The sequence below is a fragment of the Capra hircus genome (assembly GCF_001704415.2).
Source record: "Capra hircus breed San Clemente chromosome X unlocalized genomic scaffold, ASM170441v1, whole genome shotgun sequence".
NCBI classification, from domain to species: Eukaryota; Metazoa; Chordata; class Mammalia; order Artiodactyla; family Bovidae; genus Capra; species Capra hircus.
The window spans coordinates 44,032,951-44,053,609 of NW_017189516.1; the positions used below are offsets into that span (position 1 = coordinate 44,032,951).

General features: G+C 40.0%; 1 protein-coding gene across 1 annotated transcript; it reads right to left on the reverse strand.

Moving 5' to 3' along the window:
• Positions 1 to 12,205: 12,205 nt before the first annotated feature.
• Positions 12,206 to 13,228, reverse strand: LOC102178523 (melanoma-associated antigen B18-like). Its single transcript, XM_005700981.2, has one exon. The coding sequence runs from the start codon at positions 13,226 to 13,228 to the stop codon at positions 12,206 to 12,208; it is 1,023 nt and encodes a 340-aa protein (XP_005701038.2).
• Between the last annotated feature and the right edge of the window lie 7,431 nt (positions 13,229 to 20,659).

Genomic DNA, 20,659 nt, shown 5'->3' on the forward strand with positions numbered 1-20,659 from the left:
CCATAGAAGTGTTTGGTAGATTCTACTTCCTTCAACATAAGGTAAAAGAGCAGCCCCATGTATTCAGAGGCTTTTCAGAAGATCATGAGGATGTGGTCTCTTTATTCTTTATTGACTTTTTTCAGCATATTTGCCTTTGTAATGGGCATTCATTTTATAATTGAGCAAAAGGAACTATACAAACAAAGTCTCCTTCTGGGTTAAGTATCTGCATGGGTGCTCACACAGAAACAACTACCAATTGTGTGTATTTGTTAGTATAAGTGTTGTTATTGTTGTTCAGTCACTAAGTCATGTACAACTCTTTACCACACCATAGACTGCAGCACTCTAGGCTTCCCAGTCCTTCCCTATATTCCAGAGTTTGCTCAAACTCACGTCCACTGAGTCAGTGATACCATCCAACCATCTCATCCTCTACCACCCCCTTCTCCTCTTGTCCCTAGTCTTTCCTAGCATCAAGCTCTATTTCAATGAGTCAGCTCTTTTCATCAGGTGGTCAAAGTATTGGAGCTTCAGCTTTTTTGTATAGTATGAGTATGACTATATAGGAATGTATATGTGTGTGTATGTATATATGCCTATATATTCCAACCAGAATGCTATGAGATTAAAAACCAACTACAAGAAAAAAAGCTTAAAAAACACAAGCACATGGAGGCTAAACAATATTTTGCTAAATAACCAATAGATCACTGAAGAAATCAAAGAGGAAAAAAAAATTACCTAGAGACAAATTAAAATGAAAACATGATGATCCAAAACCTATGGAACACAAAAGTTCTAAGAGGGGAGTTAGAGGGGAGTTTATAGCAATACAATCTTACCTCAGGAAACAATGTCACCCCACACCAGTACTCTTGCCTGGAAAGTCCCATGGACGGAGGAGCCTGGTAGGCTGCAGTCCACGAGGTCACTAAGAGTCGAACACGACTGAGAAACTTTACTTTCACTTTTCACTTTCATGCATTGGAGAAGGAAATGGCAACCCACTCCAGTGTTCTTGCCTGGAGAATCCCAGGGACAGGGGAGCCTGGTGGGCTGCCGTCTCTGGGATCACACAGAGTTGGACACGACTGAAGCAACTTAGCAGGAAACAATAAAAATCTCAAACAGCCTAACTTTATACCTAAAACAGCCAGGGAAGAACAAACAAAATCTAAAGTTAGTAGAACGAAAGAAATCATAAAGATCAGAGCAGAAATAAATGATATAGGATGAAGAAAAGAATAGAAAAGATCAATGAACCTAAAAGCTGATTCTTCTAAAATATAAACAAAATTGATAACTTTCAGCCAGACTCATGAACAAAAAACAAGGGAGAGGACTCAAATTAATAAAATTAGAAGTGAAAGAGGAGAAATTAAAATGGAAACCACAGAAATACAAAGGAACATAAGAGACTACTATAAGCAACTGTATGCCAATAAGATGGAAAACTTAGAAGAAATAGACAATTTCTTAGAAAAGTACAGTCTCCAAAGAAAGAAGCAGGAAATACGAACAGACCTACTCAGCCGTTAAAAAGAATTCATTTGAATCAGTTCTGACGAGATGGATGAAACTGGAGCCAATTATACAGAGTGAAGTAAGCCAGAAAGAAAAATACCAATACAGTATACTAACACATATATATGGAATTTAGGAAGATGGCAATGACGACCCTGTATGCAAGACAGGAAAAAAAAACACAGATGTGTATAACGGACTTTTGGACTCAGAGGGAGAGGGAGAGGGTGGGATGATTTGGAAGAATGGCAATCTAACATGTATACTATCATGTAAGAATTGAATCACCAGTCTATGTCTGACGCAGGGTGCAGCATGCTTGGGGCTGGTGCATGGGGATGACCCAGAGAGATGTTGTGGGGAGGGAGGTGGGAGGGGGGTTCATGTTTGGGAACGCATGTAAGAATTAAAGATTTTAAAATTTAAAAAATTAAAAAAAAAAACCAGAAAATGTAAAAAAAAAAAAAAAAGAAACTGTAATTTTAAAAATTCTAACAGACAATAGCCCACATGCAAATGCCTTCCCAGGCAAATTATATCAAACATTTATGGAAATGTTAACACCTATCCTTCTGAAACTATTCCAAAAAATTGCAGAGAAAGAAACACTCCCAAAGTTATCCTGTGAGGCCACCATCACATGGATATCAAAAGTAGCCAAAGATACAAAAAACAAAACAAAACAAAACACAACAACCCCACAACCAAACAGTTATTTGGATATATGGGAATACTGTAACATAATTACAATTAGGTTTATAATTTTGCTTTGATAAGTGAAAAAATAACATTATTTTTTCATGTTTAACATATTCTTATGTTTATTATTCATTTGCATTTATGTTTCCTGTTTATTGTTCATGATTTTTGCCAATATTTGGTATATTAGGATTTTAATGAAATTTTTATGTATAAAAATTAAAATCTGTTCTGAACATTTAAAGTAAATAAATCACCCGTCACAGTTGTGAAATCATGAAAGGCAATGCCAAAGAATGCTCAAACTGTCGCACAATTGCACTCATCTTACACGCTAGTAAAGTAATGCTCAAAATTCTCCAAGCCAGGCTTCAGCAATACGTGAACCGTGAAATTCCTCATGTTCAAGCTGGTTTTAGAAAAGGCAGAGGAACCAGACATCAAATTGGCAACATCCGCTGGATCATCAAAAAAGCAAGAGAGTTCCAGAAAAACATCTATTTCTGCTTTATTGAATATGCCAAAGCCTTTGACTGTGTGGATCACAATAAACTGTAGAAAATTCTGAAAGAGATGGGAATACCAGACCACCTGACCACCTGCCTCTTGAGAAATCTGTATGCAGGTGAGGAAGCAACAGTTAGAACTGGACATGGAACAACAGACTGGTTCCAAACAGGAAAAGGAGTACGTCAAGGCTGTATATCGTCACCCTGCTTATTTAACTTATATGCAGAGTACATCATGAGAAACACTGGACTGGAAGAAACACAAGCTGGAATCAAGATTGCTGGGAGAAATATCAATAACCTCAGATATGCAGATGACACCGCCCTTATGGCAGAGAGTGAAGAGGAACTAAAAAGCCTCCTGATGAAAGTGAAAGAGGAGAGTGAAAAAGTTGGCTTAAAGCTCAACATTCAGAAAACGAAGATCATGGCATCCGGTCCCATCACTTCATGGGAAATAGATGGGGAAACAGTAGAAACAGTGTCAGACTTTATTTTTGGGGGCTCCAAAATCACTGCAGATGGTGATTGCAGCCATGAAATTAAAAGATGCTTACTATTTGGAAGAAAAGTTATGACCAACCTAGATAGTATACTCAAAAGCAGAGACATTACTTTGCCGACTAAGGTCCATCTAGTTAAGGCTATGGTTTTTCCAGTAGTCATGTATGGATGTGAGAGTTGAACTGTGAAGAAAGCTGAGCTCCGAAGAATTGATGCTTTTGAACTGTGGTGTTGGAGAAGACTCTTGAGAGTCCCTTGGACTGCAAGGAGATCTAACCAGTCCATTCTGAAGGAGATCAGCCCTGGGATTTCTTTGGAAGGAATGATGCTAAAGCTGAAACTCCAGTACTTTGGCCACCTCATGCGAAGAGTTGACTCACTGGAAAAGACCCTGATGCTGGGAGGGATTGGGGGTAGGAGAAGAAGGGGACGACCGAGGGTGAGATGGCTGGATGGCATCACTGACTCGATGGACCTGAGTCTGAGTGAACTCCGGGAGTTGGTGATGGACAGGGAGGCCTGGCGTGCTGTGATTCATGGGGTCGCAAAGAGTCGGACATGGCTGAGTGACTTAACTGAACTGAACTGAATTTTACACAGTTATTGAGAAGAAATAGAACTGAAAAAAAAAGAATTCAGGAACCATGTGGGACAGTCTGAGTTGGAGATGTCATCTAGGTTATTTTTTCCAGACATGTCCACACTCAGCTCTTTATATGCAGTCATTAAGGTAATTAGCCTCAGGATATCTCCCGCCAGTTTCTCCTTCTCTGCAGTTTTAGGTCCTCTTCCACTGCTTACTGGTATTTGTGTTCTGTCTCAACTGTCACCACTTCCCGAGCCTTCCCACTCATACTGCCCCCAATTCAATGGAGGAGGGCCTGTACACAGGGTGAAAATACCAGTCTCTGGCAGCCATTAGTACAGCTCCCAGCCAAGAATGCTAACAAGGATGCGGTGAACCACCAGAATAGTCAAAAGATGTAGCTCTCCCAGCATCTAGAATCACTGGGTGACACAGAAAAGCTCCCTATACTCTGCCTGATGGTAGACACAGAGAATTCAAAGTATGTGAGATGTTTGGCATGCCTGTCTAGGCTTTTCATCCAGTAGATATGCCCAGACACTTCTCAACTTCCAGCTGCTGATGGTAATTCAGACATTTCCCAAGGTGATTAACAGAAGTGATCTTGAACCCTCTGCCCAGATTTTCTACCTTCTCCCCTTATAGTCCCTTCTCTCCCTTCTGCTAAACTCTAAATCCAGAATGCTGCCTGCCAGCCTGCCATGGGCTCTCTGGATGAGGTTTTTCATGTGGCCTCTCATGACCTCTGGCAATTTTTCTGATCTCAGATCTTCACTACCTAAGGGCGTCCTGCCCAGTTCTCTTGCCCAGCAACTGATCATTCTCATTGAGTTCTTGCTTTTCAAAGTAAAGGAGGGATGTCTTGTTGATATTTCAGAATGTGAAGTACACCTAGGAGAATCCTGGCGTTCAAGACATTAATGCTGAAGTCCAGCTCCATGTGGATGAGAGTTTAATTTTATACTCAACCTATTTGAAAATAAGGAACTAAAATAACAATGAGACAGTATCTTTCATCCCAAAATTTGGCCAAAATTTAAAAGACTGATGAAATAAAATGTCTGTGAGAATGTAAAGCATTCACACACATGAATCTGAGAGACTATAAATTGATATGGCATTTTTGGAACAGAAGTTCAGCAATATTTGTAAAAATTTTAAGTCTTCACACTCTGCCCAGTTTAATCAAGTTTGCATGTTACTATGCCTTTCCTGAGAGAAAGTATGCATATCTGTCTAAGATTTCATATTCAAAGATACTGATTTCAGTTCTATTACTCATAGCAACAAATCTCAAACAGTTTTTAATGTCCATCAGGAGGAGAATGGTTAATTATCACACAAACAGAAGTAAGATAATCCTTACCTGTCTTTTTCTTGGAATGAAGATTGGAACATGATGACTGGAGATCCCATGATATGCAATTAACATCTGTGCATAATGAAGACTTGCAACACCTTGATTGCTCCTATCGTATTCTTCCTGATGATCTTCCCTTCAAATGGCCAAAAGGTATGAAAAGATGTTCAATATCACTAATTATCAAGAAAATGAAAGTCAAAGCCACAATGAGATAATACTTCACACCAGTTAGGATGGTTATAATTTTTAAAAAGGATAATGAAATGTTAGCTAGGATGTTGAAAAATTGAACTTTTGTGTATTGTTTCCACACTGCATGCTTGTGTAGTCATGTCCAACTCTTGGAACCCCATGGACTGTACCCTGACAGGCTCCTCTGTTCATGGGGTTTCCCAGGCAAGAATACTGGAATAGGTTGCCATTTCCTCCTTCTGGGTTTCTTTCCCCACCCAGGGATCGAACCCACATCTCCTGTGTCTCCTGCATTGCAAGAGGATTCTTTACCTGCTGAGCCATCAGGGAAGCCCTGTATACTGTTGTTGGACATGTAAAATGGTACAGCCACTATAGAAAACAGTATGAAAGTTTCTTTAAAAAGTCAAATGTAGAACTACCATATAATTCAGCAATCTCATTTCTAGATATGTATTCAAAAGAATGGAAATCAGGATCTTGAGAAGATGTCTGCATTCCTGTTCCTTGTAGCACTATTCAGCAAAGATATGGAAACAACCCAAATGTCCATCAAAGGTAAATGAAGAAAGAAAATGTGATTCATACACATACATACATTCACATACATAATGGAATATTATTCAGTCTTAAAAGAGGAAATCCTGCCATTTGCAGCAATATGATGGACTTGAAGGACATTATGCTAAGTGAAATAAACCAGTCACAGAAGGAAAAATACTGCATGGTTCTGCTTAAGGGAGGTACCTAAAATTATCAAACTCATAGAAGAAGAGAATTAAGTGTAGTTACCAGGAGCTAGGGTGAGGGGGAAATGAGGAGTTGCTCAATGGGCTTCCCTAGTGGCTCAGACAGTAAAGAATCTGCCTGCAGTGCAGGAGACACAGGTGTGATCCCTGGGTCAGGAAGATCCCCTGGAAAAGCAAATGGCAACCCACTCCAGTATTCTTTCCTCAGAAATCCCATGGACAGAGGAACCTGGCAAGCTATAGTCCATTGCCGGGAGCCAGCACGGGAGATCCCACCCATGACAAGGTCATGCAGGACTCGAGGGACTCCCTGGGCCATCCAACCCATGACAAGGTCATGCAGAAGAGTTCTGATAAGCAAGGCCTCAGGACTCAGCGGACCCCCTGGACATGCTCGAGCTTCTACCCCCAAACCAGAATCTGTCTGTCTTATTATTTTATGTCTTTCACCTACGCTTCTGACATTAGCAGGGGGCTGTCCCAGACCAAAGAGTTAACTTAGGGCTCTAGTTGATAAATCTCCTGGGCATGAAAGGAGTGTTTCAAACCCTCTGTTAGCATTCTAGCTTACTTGGCAGGTTTATCCAGACTCTTGCGACATTGTTGAGCCTATGCTTACTGCCAAGTTCTCACATCCCTTATCCATTGTGTTCCTGGGAGTGCATATAGTTAAGATATAGAAATAACGAGCAGTAGCTTTAACATTAGCAACATTAGACTTTGAGTTAATAAGTTCTTTCTTTGCTGTAACCTGCTGAATCTTTGCTCCGTAAAAATGTAACTCTGTACTTTAAGGGTGTTGCAGGCTAAGAATTTAAGAAGAAACACTTTAAAGGAAGATTATTGTTTTGGCTGACCAACATTTATCAAAAAGAGGTCATGGAATATCAACAGGCCTCCGGGACAGAAGATGATGTACAAAAAAGAAAGACTCTTGCAGAAAAGAACCTGGTATTGATAAAAAGCTAATACTAATGGAATGTTGAGTTGACTCTGCATTTTTCACCTTGCTGTATGTACAACTCAAGGTATAAAAGCCCTGAGGAAAATAAAGTAAAACGGGCCTTGCTCACTGAAGCTTGGTCACCCCGTGTTGTTCTTTCCTTATCTTTTTCTCTATCTTTCTTCATTCGCCGACTTCGTCCATCCTGAGGATATCCCTGGACTCTGCTGAGGCTGGACCCTGGCAGTCCATGGCATTGCAAAAAGTCAGACATGACTAAGGGACTAACACTCTCACTTTTTTTCTTTCAATTGTTATACTGGTTCAGACATGCAAAATGAATTAGTTCTAGAGATCTGCCATACAACATAGTGCCCATAGGCAACAATACTGAAAAAGTTTGAAAGAGCATAGAACTCATGTCAGGTGTTTTCACTCTGAAAGAAAAAACCAAAGGGACATGAGGACACTTTTGAGATTGTGGTGATGATTTCACAGGTGTATGTGCTGTGCTGTGCTGTGCTTAGTTGCTCAGTTATGTCTGACTGTTTGCAACCCCATATACTATAGCCAGCCAGGCTCCTCTGTCAATGGGGATTCTCCAGGCAAGAATACTGGAGTGGGTTGCCAAGCCCTCCTCCAGGAGACCTACCAAACCAGGGATTGAACCCAGGACTCCCTCATTGCAGGTGGATTCTTTACCATCTCTGCCACCAGGGAAGCCCAAGAATACTGGAGTGGTTAGCCTATCCCTTCTCCAGCGGATCTTCCTGCCCCAGGAATTGAATCCAATCTCCTGCATTGCAGGTGGATTCTTTACCAGCTGAGCTACCAGGGAAGCCCTCACAGGGGTATGTAAATGTCCAAACTCATCCAGTTGTACATTTTAAAATTGCAGTTTTTTATTAACTATCTCTCAATAAACATTTGCTTTTTAAAAGAAAAATAACCCTAGAGAATAGTTAAAAGAGTATGATGGATCTATGTGTGCTGTCATGGAAATATCCTGCATTCATTTTGTTAAGTGACACGGTCAAGAGGCAGAACAATATGTACGTTGTTGATCATGTATGTTAAATTCAATATACATTTCTAAAATTTATTTATTTTTGGCTGCACTGGGTCTTTGTTGCTGTGTGTGGGCTTTCTCTCATTGCAGTGAGTGGGGGCTACTCTCCAGTTGTGGTGCTCAGCCTTCTCATTGTAGTGGCTTCTCTTATTGCAGAGCACAGACTCCAGGTACATGGGCTTGGTAGTTGCAGCTCACAGGCTCTAGAGCATGGGCTAAGTAGTTGTGGTGCACGGGCTTAGTTGCTCTGCGGCATGTGGGATCTTCCTGGAAGATTCCTGGGATGGAACCCATGTCCCCTGCATTGGCAGGAGGACTCTCATCCACTATACCACCAGGGAAGTCCTCAATATATTTTTACAGTGCATCTACATATGAGAAAGCCTCAGATTAGCTTTAAAGTGATACACATCAGGTTGTTGGGCTTCCCTTGTGGCTTAGCTGGTAAAGAGTCCACCTGCAGTGCAGGAGGCCTGGGTTTGATACCTGGGTTGGGAAGATCCCCTGGAGAAGGGAAAGGCTACCCACTCCAGTATTCTGGCCTGGAGAATTCCATGGGCTCTATAGTCCATGGAGTCGCAAAGAGTCAGACAGGACTGAGCAACTTTCACTTTCACTTTTCATTTTCACGTTGTTAATTGTGGTTGCCTCTGAGGAGGGGGCTGGATTTTGAGGGAAGGGGGAGACTGTAATATATTTGTATTGTTAGAATTTTTTGCAAGAAAAATACATGTACTATTTACTACCTTTGTAATTATAATATTTAAGTACATCTAACTACCAAAATAGTAGGTATGCATTAATCCGTTAAAGTAACTGATGCAACAGACAAAACATGTGGACCCACATGGCGTAAGGCAACAATTTATTCCTATACATATGAAGTCCAATGTGGGTAGACAGGGGCCTCCACTGTCATACAACCCAGGGATCAGACTGCTCCCATCAGTGCTTCCACTTCTCAACTAGCAGTCTCTATGTTTGCTGCTGAATAGGACAGAAAGCCTGGAGGTGGCATACTTGCTCTCAAATACCTTGGCCCAGGGGGTGACAAACACTGTTTCTGTTCATATTTCAGTGTCTGTGTAGTCACACGGGTCTTCCCAAGTACAAGTGGATTGGAATGAACGTGTAGAACACATTTATAGGTGACATTAGGCACAAAGGAAAACTAGGATTTTTCTCTGGGGCATGAACTGAGATAAGTGGTATATGAAGGATGGTGAATTCTTTTGATCTTTATTGTTCAAAGGCAGCATGTGTGCCAAGGAATCATTTTCCTCTCCTAGAAGGACTGTGGTTCTGAGGAATTCAGCCTCAGTAGATGTTCACTAGAGAGTGATTTCCATGGTCTTTTCTCATCTTCAACTTATAAGGAAGGCTTTTGTAAGCTCACTCATTGGTGTGTGTATTCAGTGTTAGTGTTAGTCAGTGGTGTCTGGCTCTTTGTGACCCCATGGACTGTAGCCCACCAGGCTCCTCTGTCCATAAAATTCTCCAGACAAGAATACTGGAGCGGTGGCCAGTCACAAAACACATCCCTGCAGAATCTTACCAACAATATTTGGGTCACTTACAAAAATCCCCCATGTACCTTCAAACTGATATCAAGAACCAGTATTCTGTAAGAGATAAGATTGTGATCACCAGCTTATTTGAAATACACTTTGAGATTTGTGGGCTTGGAGTGGGGCTGTGGTAACTAGGTATCTAGACTTCACAATCAGTGGTTCCACTGGCAGGGATGGGACCTTCATGTGCAGAGTTGGAATGCTCTAATCAAGGGAGGGCAGATGACTCTGGACTGCTTGTGTCACAGGGAGCAGGATGCAGCTCCAGAGGTCACAGTGGAGAACTCGTCAGCATATGAGGTTTGATTTGGGCAAGAGGGCACACTGGGGAAGACCTGGAGGAAACAAGCTATAATGCAGGGAAGTGCTGGAACAGGACTTGTGCCCATATGTGAGCAGACTCAGCTATCACAGATCCCTGGGGCTAGTTAGTGACAAGGGGATCCTCAGCAAATGAGGCCCACAGATAAGCCTCAAACTGTGCTTCATCCTCATATTCACTTTCATCAGGATTGCTTTTTATACTTTGAATGGAGCATCTTGTTTTTTAATAGTATGTGATACATCTTGTAGTAGTGAGAATAACAGAGAATGAAGAGACAGGTCTGCCTCGGGCTGGAGGAGTGGACAACTGTGGGCTCTAGAAAAATTTGGACCAGGGGTCTAGTCCCAGCTGTTTCACTTATCAGCTATGTGAGCTTGAGAAAACTACAAGTTCTTCATCTGCAATGTCTGATAAGCCCTACCTTGTAGGACTGTTGGAATATATGCAATGAATATGAAGCACTTGACTAGCGTCTTTAATGTATGGCAGGTATATGATTTTTTTTTTTTTTACTGCAGATGGTACCACCCTCCCCTCTGCAAAGATTTTTGTTATATTAATTTGGGTGGTATCACCAAATATGATGCAGCTTTCCACCTAATGATCCCATAATTCTGCTTAGCAAGAAAAGCAAAATAAATTCCCCCATTTGAGGATTACTGAATTTGTGTGTGTGGTTGTCTATCCCAGTTGGATGCAACTCCAAGGTCCTAGAATTTGTGTCAAGGACCAACAACTTCCCCCTGGGTGCCTTTCCATCCAAATTGCCTGTATTTTTATTCATTTCTTCACCATCAGACATGGAGCCCTCCCTTAAGAGTTTGCAAAATTACACCCAAGATAACCTAATTAAAATGCCTTTCTGATGCCTTAGGAGCTGGTTCTCAGCATTCCACCTCAAGGGAGTATCACCTTTACTTCTCAGAAATTCCTTGGAGATGCTGTACATAAAACAGCTAGGTTGTGGTCTGTGTTCAGCTGCACGTGAACAAGAGCGCCAGACACCTTCCATTTCTGCCCAGGAGAAGCTTTTCCTCTGGTATATTGATACTAAAGTAACTGTTACAAGCAGGTTTGCATTCCAGGGTTTTGTCCTCCAGCACTGAGTAAACACCATTTGTATACCTGGCCTCTGTTCATCAGTCCCACAGCCTCATCTAGCCTACCACCCAGCTTAAATGAACAGGATAGCCCACTGAGAGACTTGTATTTTCCCCAAACCCCAAACTACCATTCCCCAGGGAATTTGCACTCTATTGTTTTCAGCCAAACATCTTCCCCCTCCCACTTCTCCAAACCCCATATTTGTCCCCTTACCTCCTTACTCCTTTAAGTCTTAAGGAGTATTTTACCATGTTCTGTATAGAATTACTTCTCCTTAACTGTACAATTCTAAAGGCAGGGGTGTTTTGTATCTTAGTTTCACCATTTCTAACACAATAGTTTTCAAAGAGCAGATGTTCAATTAATATTTGGGGAATGAATGAGACAGACAGCATGAGTTCCAGTTTATAAACGTTTTATTTCTCTTATGTTCCTTAATAAGCTAAGCAAAGCCAGGCATGTATCTTTTATTTTTATAGAATAACAGATTAAAATGATTAAGGGAAACCAAGAACTGCACATTTTTAAAGATTTTACCCCCCTGCATGTTTTCATCCCAGTAATTTTACAGTTGCATTTTTTCACATGTCCAAAGAAGTGCCTTTTACCATGCCATGTTGTGTTGTTCTAGTTCAATATATACTAAAGGTTTCCCAATTTATGTTGCAAGATAATAAAACTCTTATATTAAATCTATTAGATTAAATCTAATATGTAACCAAAATCACTAAGTTTAGATTCTGAAATGTATATCTTCTTTAAAAGAAAACATTAAGGAAAGAAAGGAAGGAAGAGAGAGAAAGAGAGAGGAAAAAATAGAAAAAGAAAAGAGAAAAGATTAAACTCTTGTTTACCATATAGAACAGAAACACAAAGATGATATTATAATTTTCCCTGTGGGCCCACCCTGGTCATCCACAGCTTAGAATGTTACTGCTCTTTTTCAACCTAAAAAAGAAAAAAAAAAGAGAAAGGTAAAATTTCAAGTTAGCAATATATACCAGGAACTCCAGGATGGTATACACTTCTCCAGTCCCACCCTGGCCCTCCACTGTTAGAATGCTGACACACCTTTTTGAATTTCACTTAGCCTGGGAGGAGGTGCTGGCTCTGGCTCTAGAGCGGGCACTGGCCAGGGCAGCAGTACGAGCCCTGGCTGCAGCTCTGGCTCGGGCTCTCTCTTCCTCATCTCTCAAAGCCTCTTGATACCAGGATGGGAAGGCAGTGGGGACGGTATCGTGAACCTTGGCTAAAAACTCCAGGACTTTCATTTTGCTGGTTTCAGCATGGGCTCTTGGGCCCCACAGGAACTCATAGCGTGGAGGCTCACTGTTGGCCACCTGGCGGTACTCCAGGTACTTGAGCTGCACCAGATCTTCTGTGAGGACCTTCTTGGGATCCCCATAAATGAAGTGCTTCCTTTCAGCATATACACCCATCATATTCAGCACTTCCCAGATCGCCTCTTCAGGGGCGCAGTTGCCTCTCATGAAGATCACACCAAGCACAATCATCAGGATGCCGGTCTTTGGCATGTGCTCATATTCATTCAGAGCTGAATCATAGGAGAGGTCTAGTTTGTTGACAAGGGTGTAGCAGTGCCTGGTAGGATCCACTTCCTTCAAATCAACACCAAAAGCCAGCTCCATATGATCAGAAGCTCTCTTGAGGATCTCATTGTAATGACTCTTGTACTGTTTGATAACAAACTTCATCATCTCTGCCTTTCTAATTGGCTCTTTCTTTTGATACTTCTGCAGCAGGAACTGCACCAACAGAACCACTTTCTTATTTAAAATCTCACTGAGTGAGCTCTCAGCGCCCTTGGGGAAGCTTGTGCTTTCCGCCCTTGGGCTATTGATATTTTCAGCTGAGTTGGTGCCTGAACTAGCTGCAGTAGCACCAGTGGCTCCCTCAGGTGCCTCAGGAGTGCTGGGTGTCCCAGCAGCAGGCAGATTCTCAGGTCTGTCCCCAAAAACCGAAGAAGGGGGCTTTCCTGCTGCTGCTGCCCCAGAGGCCTTAGCAACCTCTAGGCCCTGGGTCTCAGTACGGGCCTGGCGGCGTTTCTCACGGGCACGGAGCTTACTCTTCTGACCCCGAGGCATGATGACTGGTCAGGGACCGCAGACAGTTGCTCAAGCTGCCAAGGTTGATGAAGAGCTCACCCTAGAAGACAGAGGAAAAGAAGGCGTGTATAGCCTCCATAGGGAGATTCTTCTATCTTGGCTCCAAGAACAACTGCCTTTGTTGATCCCCTTAAGGGTACCGTTTTAAAGACCCAGAAGACAGAGGCCAACGGAACTCTGTGGGCCGCCTCTGTTCATCAGGGGCTTGTCACCTTAATTCTAACCCAGAATACTGAATTTGACTCCTGACCAGTCCTTTTACGACTCCTTCTGCTGACTTGAGGCTTCCCCTTCAGACCAAGGCTTCCCATCCCACAGATTCTCCTGGTGGAAGTAGGGGGGTGTTGGGCCTAACGGTCACTTTTGAGCCACTCGGGGGTTGACGGTCGGGATGGCGCAAGTTAAGATAGGGAGGGGCTCTACGGGACCACCCGAGTTCTGGGAGGAGTGTGTCCCTTTACTTCTAACAAAGATTGTCTACCTGGACACTTGTCCAATCCTGGAACTCGTCCCTCTGTAGATATACGAGGCCACACCTCTCCAACTGAAGCCTCGAGCTCCGCAGCTGCCGTGGCGGAAGGCAGGGAGAGCACTTCCGGTATCGCCCAACTAGGTTTGCCAGCACTGAGGGCGGGGGGGAATCGGTTCTGGAAGGGCCTCCCTGTCTGTCCTGGCAGGCGGAGAAATCGTGCAGAACTCACATGAGGGAGTCTTACCTGACTCCTGACAGGGCCTGGGACTTCTTCCTCTGCTGAGCTAAGTCAGCTGGCCACAGACCAGGGTTCTCATTTCCCTCGGAACCCCCAGCAGGAAGTAAGGGGTAGCCTGAGCCTAGCAACCATGTCTAGGGCCTACCAAGACTGATAGTGGGCGGGGGGGACGGCTCTTTGTGGACTCTTATTTTGGAGTGGGCTCTCCCCTCAGTCCTCACTCAGTTTCTTACCTTGATGCTTTGTAAGTGAGCTACTAATCTGATAGGGTGCCAGACCAATCAAGCAAGGCATAAATCTGTAAATAATTTAAGGGGAATTGACTACTGTACAATACTCTACTCACCATGAATAAACAGAAGATATGTTGCTCTATTTAAGATTTCTTTTACCTAAGTCTGTCAGTAATTTTTTTTACATTTACTTCCATAAACATCATGTGCATTGTTGTTCGTTTTCTTTTGAGGTATCTTTTGGATAGCACTGCTGTTTTGAATGATGTATTTACCATTATATATCCTAGTTACTTATTTTGTGATAAGAGTCCTCCTATTGGGACTTCCCTGGGGGTCCAGTGGATAAGACTCCAAGATCCTAATGCAGGGGCATGGATTCAGTCCCTGTAGGGGGTCTAAGATCCACATGCTACGAGGTACAGCCTTTAAGAAAAATCTTCCTTTTGATATAGTGATCTTCTGCACCAGCTTTTGAAGTTTCTTATAAATTTGAATAGTTAGCAGCCAATTTCCTTGGGGTTTTTAATTAGAGAATCATATTACCTTTTTTCATTATTCATAACTTTGTTTTGGTATTGTTGTGTATGGCTGTATACTGGCTATGCAGTCCAGGTTTGAACAGTAGAGTTGGTACCGTACCTCCATGCCCTCTTCTGGACTTTACTGGAAATGTTTCTAAAGTTTCACACTTAATATGTTTGCTATTGATTTAACAATATGGAAATTCCATTCTAATGTAAGTTTTCTAAAAGTTATTACCATGAACTGGTGTTGAACTTTTATCAAAGGTTTTTTCTTTACTCCTACACTTGATCAAATGCTTTCTCTTCTCTGTCTGATAATATAGTGAATTCCAATATGCTTTGTTGGCAAAGCCATTCCAGAGGTGACACTGAAATTCTGTTTGGAGATCCATACCGTCTGTAGTTTCCTTTGTGGTGATGTTGTCAATCATTGAGGATCATCACTGTCATCCATTAATCCACTAGAAACTGCTGAGTTGTAATTCTCTAATTCTACCATTCATTCTCAAGACTATTACCTGAAATATATGTATAGGTAGAACCCTCTGTTATCCTCTCTTTTTTTTTTTCTTGAGGTGAGCCTTCAATAGCCCTATTTTACTGCCTAGATAGATAGACTGATAGATAAAGAAAGCTAAATCTCTCTGTCTAATCAATATCAGAACACTCTTTAGCCCAAAATTGTTTTATGTTTTTTGTAATTTTAAATAGCAAAAAATCTTGCTTGAGAACTAAACCAGTTAATAACTGGTTGAATAATTCATCTGCTATTAATTACTATTAACAAGCAGCATTGGGGTAATCAGTGTTTAAGCCCTAGAGTTTGTCACATGATATAGTATTTGTGCTTACAAATAGTAATGATTTTGGAAGACATAGAAAATATTCCTATGATTTATTCAAAGTCAGCATTCTTTAAAAGGGTATAGTTTCTCTCTTCTTTCTATATAGCTATCTAATCATTATGCTAGTTGAGTTTTATTGTTTTCTTTATAAATTCTAACATGGATTATGGCAAATAGTGTAAGTGTTATTACTACTTTAGTTTATACACACGTAGACATAAAACCAAATTGTAGCACTCTGTCCTCTGGGTTCACAATTTATTTAATATAGGCCTGTCCTAATGAACTTCATATTAGAACTCCATTAATGTGGTCAATGCAAACTTATCTGATTTTTTGAGTAAATATGCTAATATGCTCTCAATTTATTACAAATAATTTTTCCAACTTCTCAATTCACTTGTTAGTAATTTAAATATTTAGATTTTTTAATGAATATTTACTTCTTGAGTAAGTGACATTTTTGGTTGTTTCTAAAGTAATAAGTCTGGAAATAAAGAATGTTCTGGAGCAAAGAGACTCAAACTGTGAGTAAGAAGTCTTAAGTAAGAAACAAATTGTTAGTACTATTTTAGAGTTCTTTTTTTTTAATTAAATTTTTATTTTTACTTTATTTTACTTTACAATACTGTATTGGTTTTGCCATACATTGACATGAATCCACCACAGGTTTATAACCTCCCTCTCCCTCTGTGCTTCTGCCCATGCTGCTTCTCCCTGAATGGTATAATAATGCCTTCTCAAGCACAAGGCATTTAGAGGGATTCGGCCCCTGATAACAACTGGAGCCTTTCAGTACATGAGGACTTTGTTCACCTTTACTTTCTTTTCAGTTCAGTTTAAACAAATTGTCCACACTTAGGTCTGCTGCATCCAATACCATTTCAGCCATTTCAATGGCCACACTGCCAATGAAGGACTGAATTTCTGGAGTCTTCCTTATCCCTATACCTCATCCTCTAAAACATCTGCTCCAGCCAAGATAATGATATTAATGAGGAACAAGACCATTTTAGATGCACTGTCTTCAGTGAGCCAAATACCTGTGACAGCATACTCAGAATGACTTAGCCAGGAGTCACTTTGTCAGCTTAAGTGAACTCTGTTTTTGAACACATAAGTTTGCTACTTGCCAGGCAACCAAAATAACTGAGTAGAGAGTTTATTTCAGAAATAGAATATGTTAATATGGCTTAGTAAATGGAAGATAAGGAAATGTTCTAAGGGTACATGTTACTGAGTCAGGACTAGAACTAAGGTGAGGTGAGTAATAAAAACATTGTCTTTATTTTAAATAATTAAATAAATAAATACAAAGTTATACATAAAGACAGGATCTGAGCCTGCACTTGTATGACCCTGAGAGTGAGTGCTTCACTTGTCTAACCCTGTTTTCAGCCAGTGAATGGTTTTTTTTTTATGTATAGTATTTTCTTATCATGGATTTTGGCAATTATTTTGATTTTTTTAAAATATTGATTTGGGACATAATTTATCTTGATTAGTGAGATTTTTTTATCCTCCCTCATCCTCAAATTTTGAAGTCAAGGTGAATGCCTGACTTTTCTCATCTTGGTCCTGGTGAGTCTTTAGTGTTTAATATTGATCATGCCCTCACACTTTTGAGCATTATTACTTAATTATCACTTGCCTTGTTTTGAATTTTAGGTATCATTTCACTGTCTGCTTTTGTGATCTTGAGCAATAAAATTACCCTATCAGAGACTGTTAAAAAAAATGTTTAGAATAGAGACTACAGATACTCTTTTTACTGAGTTGGTGGGATGATTAAATAAAAGTATATGTGAGAAAATACTTCGCAAATTTTACAAATTGTTAGTTGCTTAGAAATATTTACTGGATTGCAACTGAGAAAGTCCTAAATTCAGTTTTGATCCATTCTTTGAGATACCCAGTGGCTTAATTTGCCATTGCTACATAGTAAGTTATCACAGACTCAGTGGCTTAAGATAACCCACTTATTATCTCCCAGTTCTGTTGGTCAGTTGTCTAGGTACAGTTCATTTGTGTTCTCCGCTCAGGTCCTTACTCTCAAAGTGTCTTGTTGGCTGAGCTGTGTTCTTATCAGGAGTCTCTGGGCAAGGATCCAGTTCAAGGATTAAGGTTGTTGGCAGAATCAAGTTTCTTTTGTTTGTAGAACTGAGATCTCCTTTTTATTGCTGGCTGTCAGACAGGGGCCATTCTCAACTCCTAGAAGTTGATTGCATTCCTTGCCATGTGGCCCTCTACATTTTCAAAGTCCACCATGAAAAATCTCCTTCATGTAGAAGAATTTCTGACCATAATGGTAGCTGGAACTCCCAAGTTGCATGTACTATACTAAATTTAAAATGAAAGGTTTTAAAGTCTCTAATGCTATGCGTCCTGTTTTTGCTTTTTACTTTTTTTTTTAAACAATTGTGCCTGATGACTGTTAGCAAATATCAAATACTGGGTTATTTGATGCTTTTAAAATCTGATTAGTTGGGAGGTTTTGATTTGTTGCTCATTTGTTTTCTTATTATTTTCACTCTTAGTGGAATGTTAGAACTAACTCTCTTAGTTTATGTATGTTCACTCATGGGGCAGATAAGAAGTCATGGGAAGACAAGTTATCAACTACTATAAAATAAGTGAGAAGTGCTCCAAGAAAGAAGCAATTGTGACTGGGAAATTTTAATTATCCTAGTGTCCAAGACTGTTTTAAATCTAAAGTGTGGCTGAACTATGGAATGGGACACACAGGTTTCCCCACCCCATTCTCTAAAACATCTGTTTGTTATTGAGTCACAGAGATATGAAGAGAAAGAGTAAGGAGGGAGGACAAATATTTTAAAGTAAAAATAATAATAACTATGTATTTGTTGAGGACCTACTATATTCAAGGAAGTGTGCTGTGTCTATTATCTTACTTCACGTGTGGCATGGGTTTCACTTATTGGATAGTACAGGCAAAGAAAGTGAGGCTCATAAGATTAAGAAGCTTTCTTTCGTCCATTAGTTTTTATTTACTAAACCAGGATTTTGACCAAAGTCGTGAAGATATCAAAGGCTTAGACTGAAAAAGAGATAGAGAAGAAAGGTGTCAGAGAAGTACCCCCCGCCCCCGCCCCCGGTCAGAAGTGGCAGTTTCCTTGACAGCAGATAAGCAACTTTATACAGTTTTATTATTGCATTCAACCCTGTTCATTACTTTCTGTTTTAGTCTTTTCTTTTTTTTTTTGTTTATACTATCACTTATGATTTTGATAAGCAAAATAATAGTTAAACATTCGTCTCAACTATAAGTTAGTATTAAAGTCATTATAAAGAAAAACTTAACATGATATTTATTATAGGAATACTTAATGATAGGACATTACTCATGATAAAATTATCTTAAACATTCAGTTGAAGACTTTTAAGAAATATGCTCTTAATTTAGCTCTTTTTAAAAGAAACCATGTTATTTTTAATCTGGTGGACAATTAGATGTCTTTTTTATTCAAGTCAAAAGTGGAGTCTCAAGGTCAGATTTATGTATTCTTAGAGCAATTGAACATGTTATTATTCTATACACTTTGAATACCAACTTGACTTCATGTATTTTGTTCCCACTTTAATATTTTTCTGAATGCAAGACATTATAATCCTTAATTCAACAGTATTTTATTGATAAGGAATTCAACCATGCAGTGTGCTGGGAGCTGAGGATAAAATGATGAGCAAAATGTGGACAGACCCTACCTTCATAGAACTTACGATCTAGTGGGAGAGACAGACATGTATATTACAAACTTAAACATTATGTGTGGAAAGGACAGATAGATAAAATAGTGTGATACTCTGATTCAGTAAGTTTGCGAAGGCTGTCCTGAAGAATTAGTATCTTAACCTAGGAAAAAGGATGTATATGAGTTAGATTGACAAGCATAAGGTGAGGTTTGAAGACTGTTCCTTAAGGGACCTATACAAAGGTCTGATTAAGAATAAAGTTGTTGGACTGAAAGGAAGAGCACATTAGCTTGAGTGTGAAAGTCAATGGGGAGAGTGTAGTGAAAGAGTTCGGGGTTTCTTCTTAGATGCAAAATAAAACCACTAAAAGTTTAAAAGCAGGCAAATGACCTACCCAGATATGCATTTTGTAATGATCACTGTGGCTGCAGTATATATACGTATGTGTGTGTGTGTGTGTGTGTGTGTGTGTGTGTATATATATATATATATATATATATATATATATATAACAAAACAGGGAAGCAAAGCAAGACAAACAAACAAAAACCACATAAGAAAAAGAATTCCAGATACTTGAACCGTATTCCAGGGTTGTGACATCAGAGATGGAGAAATTTGGATAGATTAGAAAGCTGTGTGTAGGTACAATTTACAGGACTCCTGAGCTTGTTGGCACATGGCTGGTGTAGGAGAACATAGTGTCAAAAATACCCATTTACATCCAGGGCCTGCACAACTACATTCATGAGTGCAGTGTCTACTGAGATTGGGAATTCTGTGAGTATACAATTTACCACAAGTGGGAGTCATAAAAATGGATGTAATTTGGAGTTTTGGTTGTGTGCTCAGTTTAAAGAAGGTTGTGTTTGAAGCACTTTTGATAAATATTTAAGTGAAAATGTCAGATAAGCAGAAATATATATATATATATATATATATATATATATATGAAGCTGAATATTAGAGAAGAGATCTGGGCTTGAGATGTATATCGGAAGTCATGAGGAGGCATTTGAAAATGGAAGCATTGAACATGAATGGACATGACAAGGAAGAGAGTACAGAGTGAAATAAAAAGTATGAAGGCAACCCAACATTTTAAAAATGAATAGAGAAGCACACTCTTTGTAGAAGACTTAGAACATATAGAAAGCTATTTGATCACCCGTAATTCTGTTGCATATATATATACATATAATGATTTGGTGCCACAGCTTGCAATTCCTATGAATATCCAATAAACGTTTTTACTTTTAATCAGCAGAGATAGTAATTTCTTATTCAATTTTGATGAACACCCAAAATCTTGTTAAGCTACAAGCATATGAAAATAATGAATAAAGAAATAAATATGTCCTATATAAGGGCTTCCCTGGTG

Coding starts and splice junctions, on each gene's coding strand:
- LOC102178523 (XM_005700981.2), bottom strand. CDS start 13,228: ATGCCTCGGGGTCAGAAGAGTAAGCTCCGTGCCCGTGAGAAACGCCGC.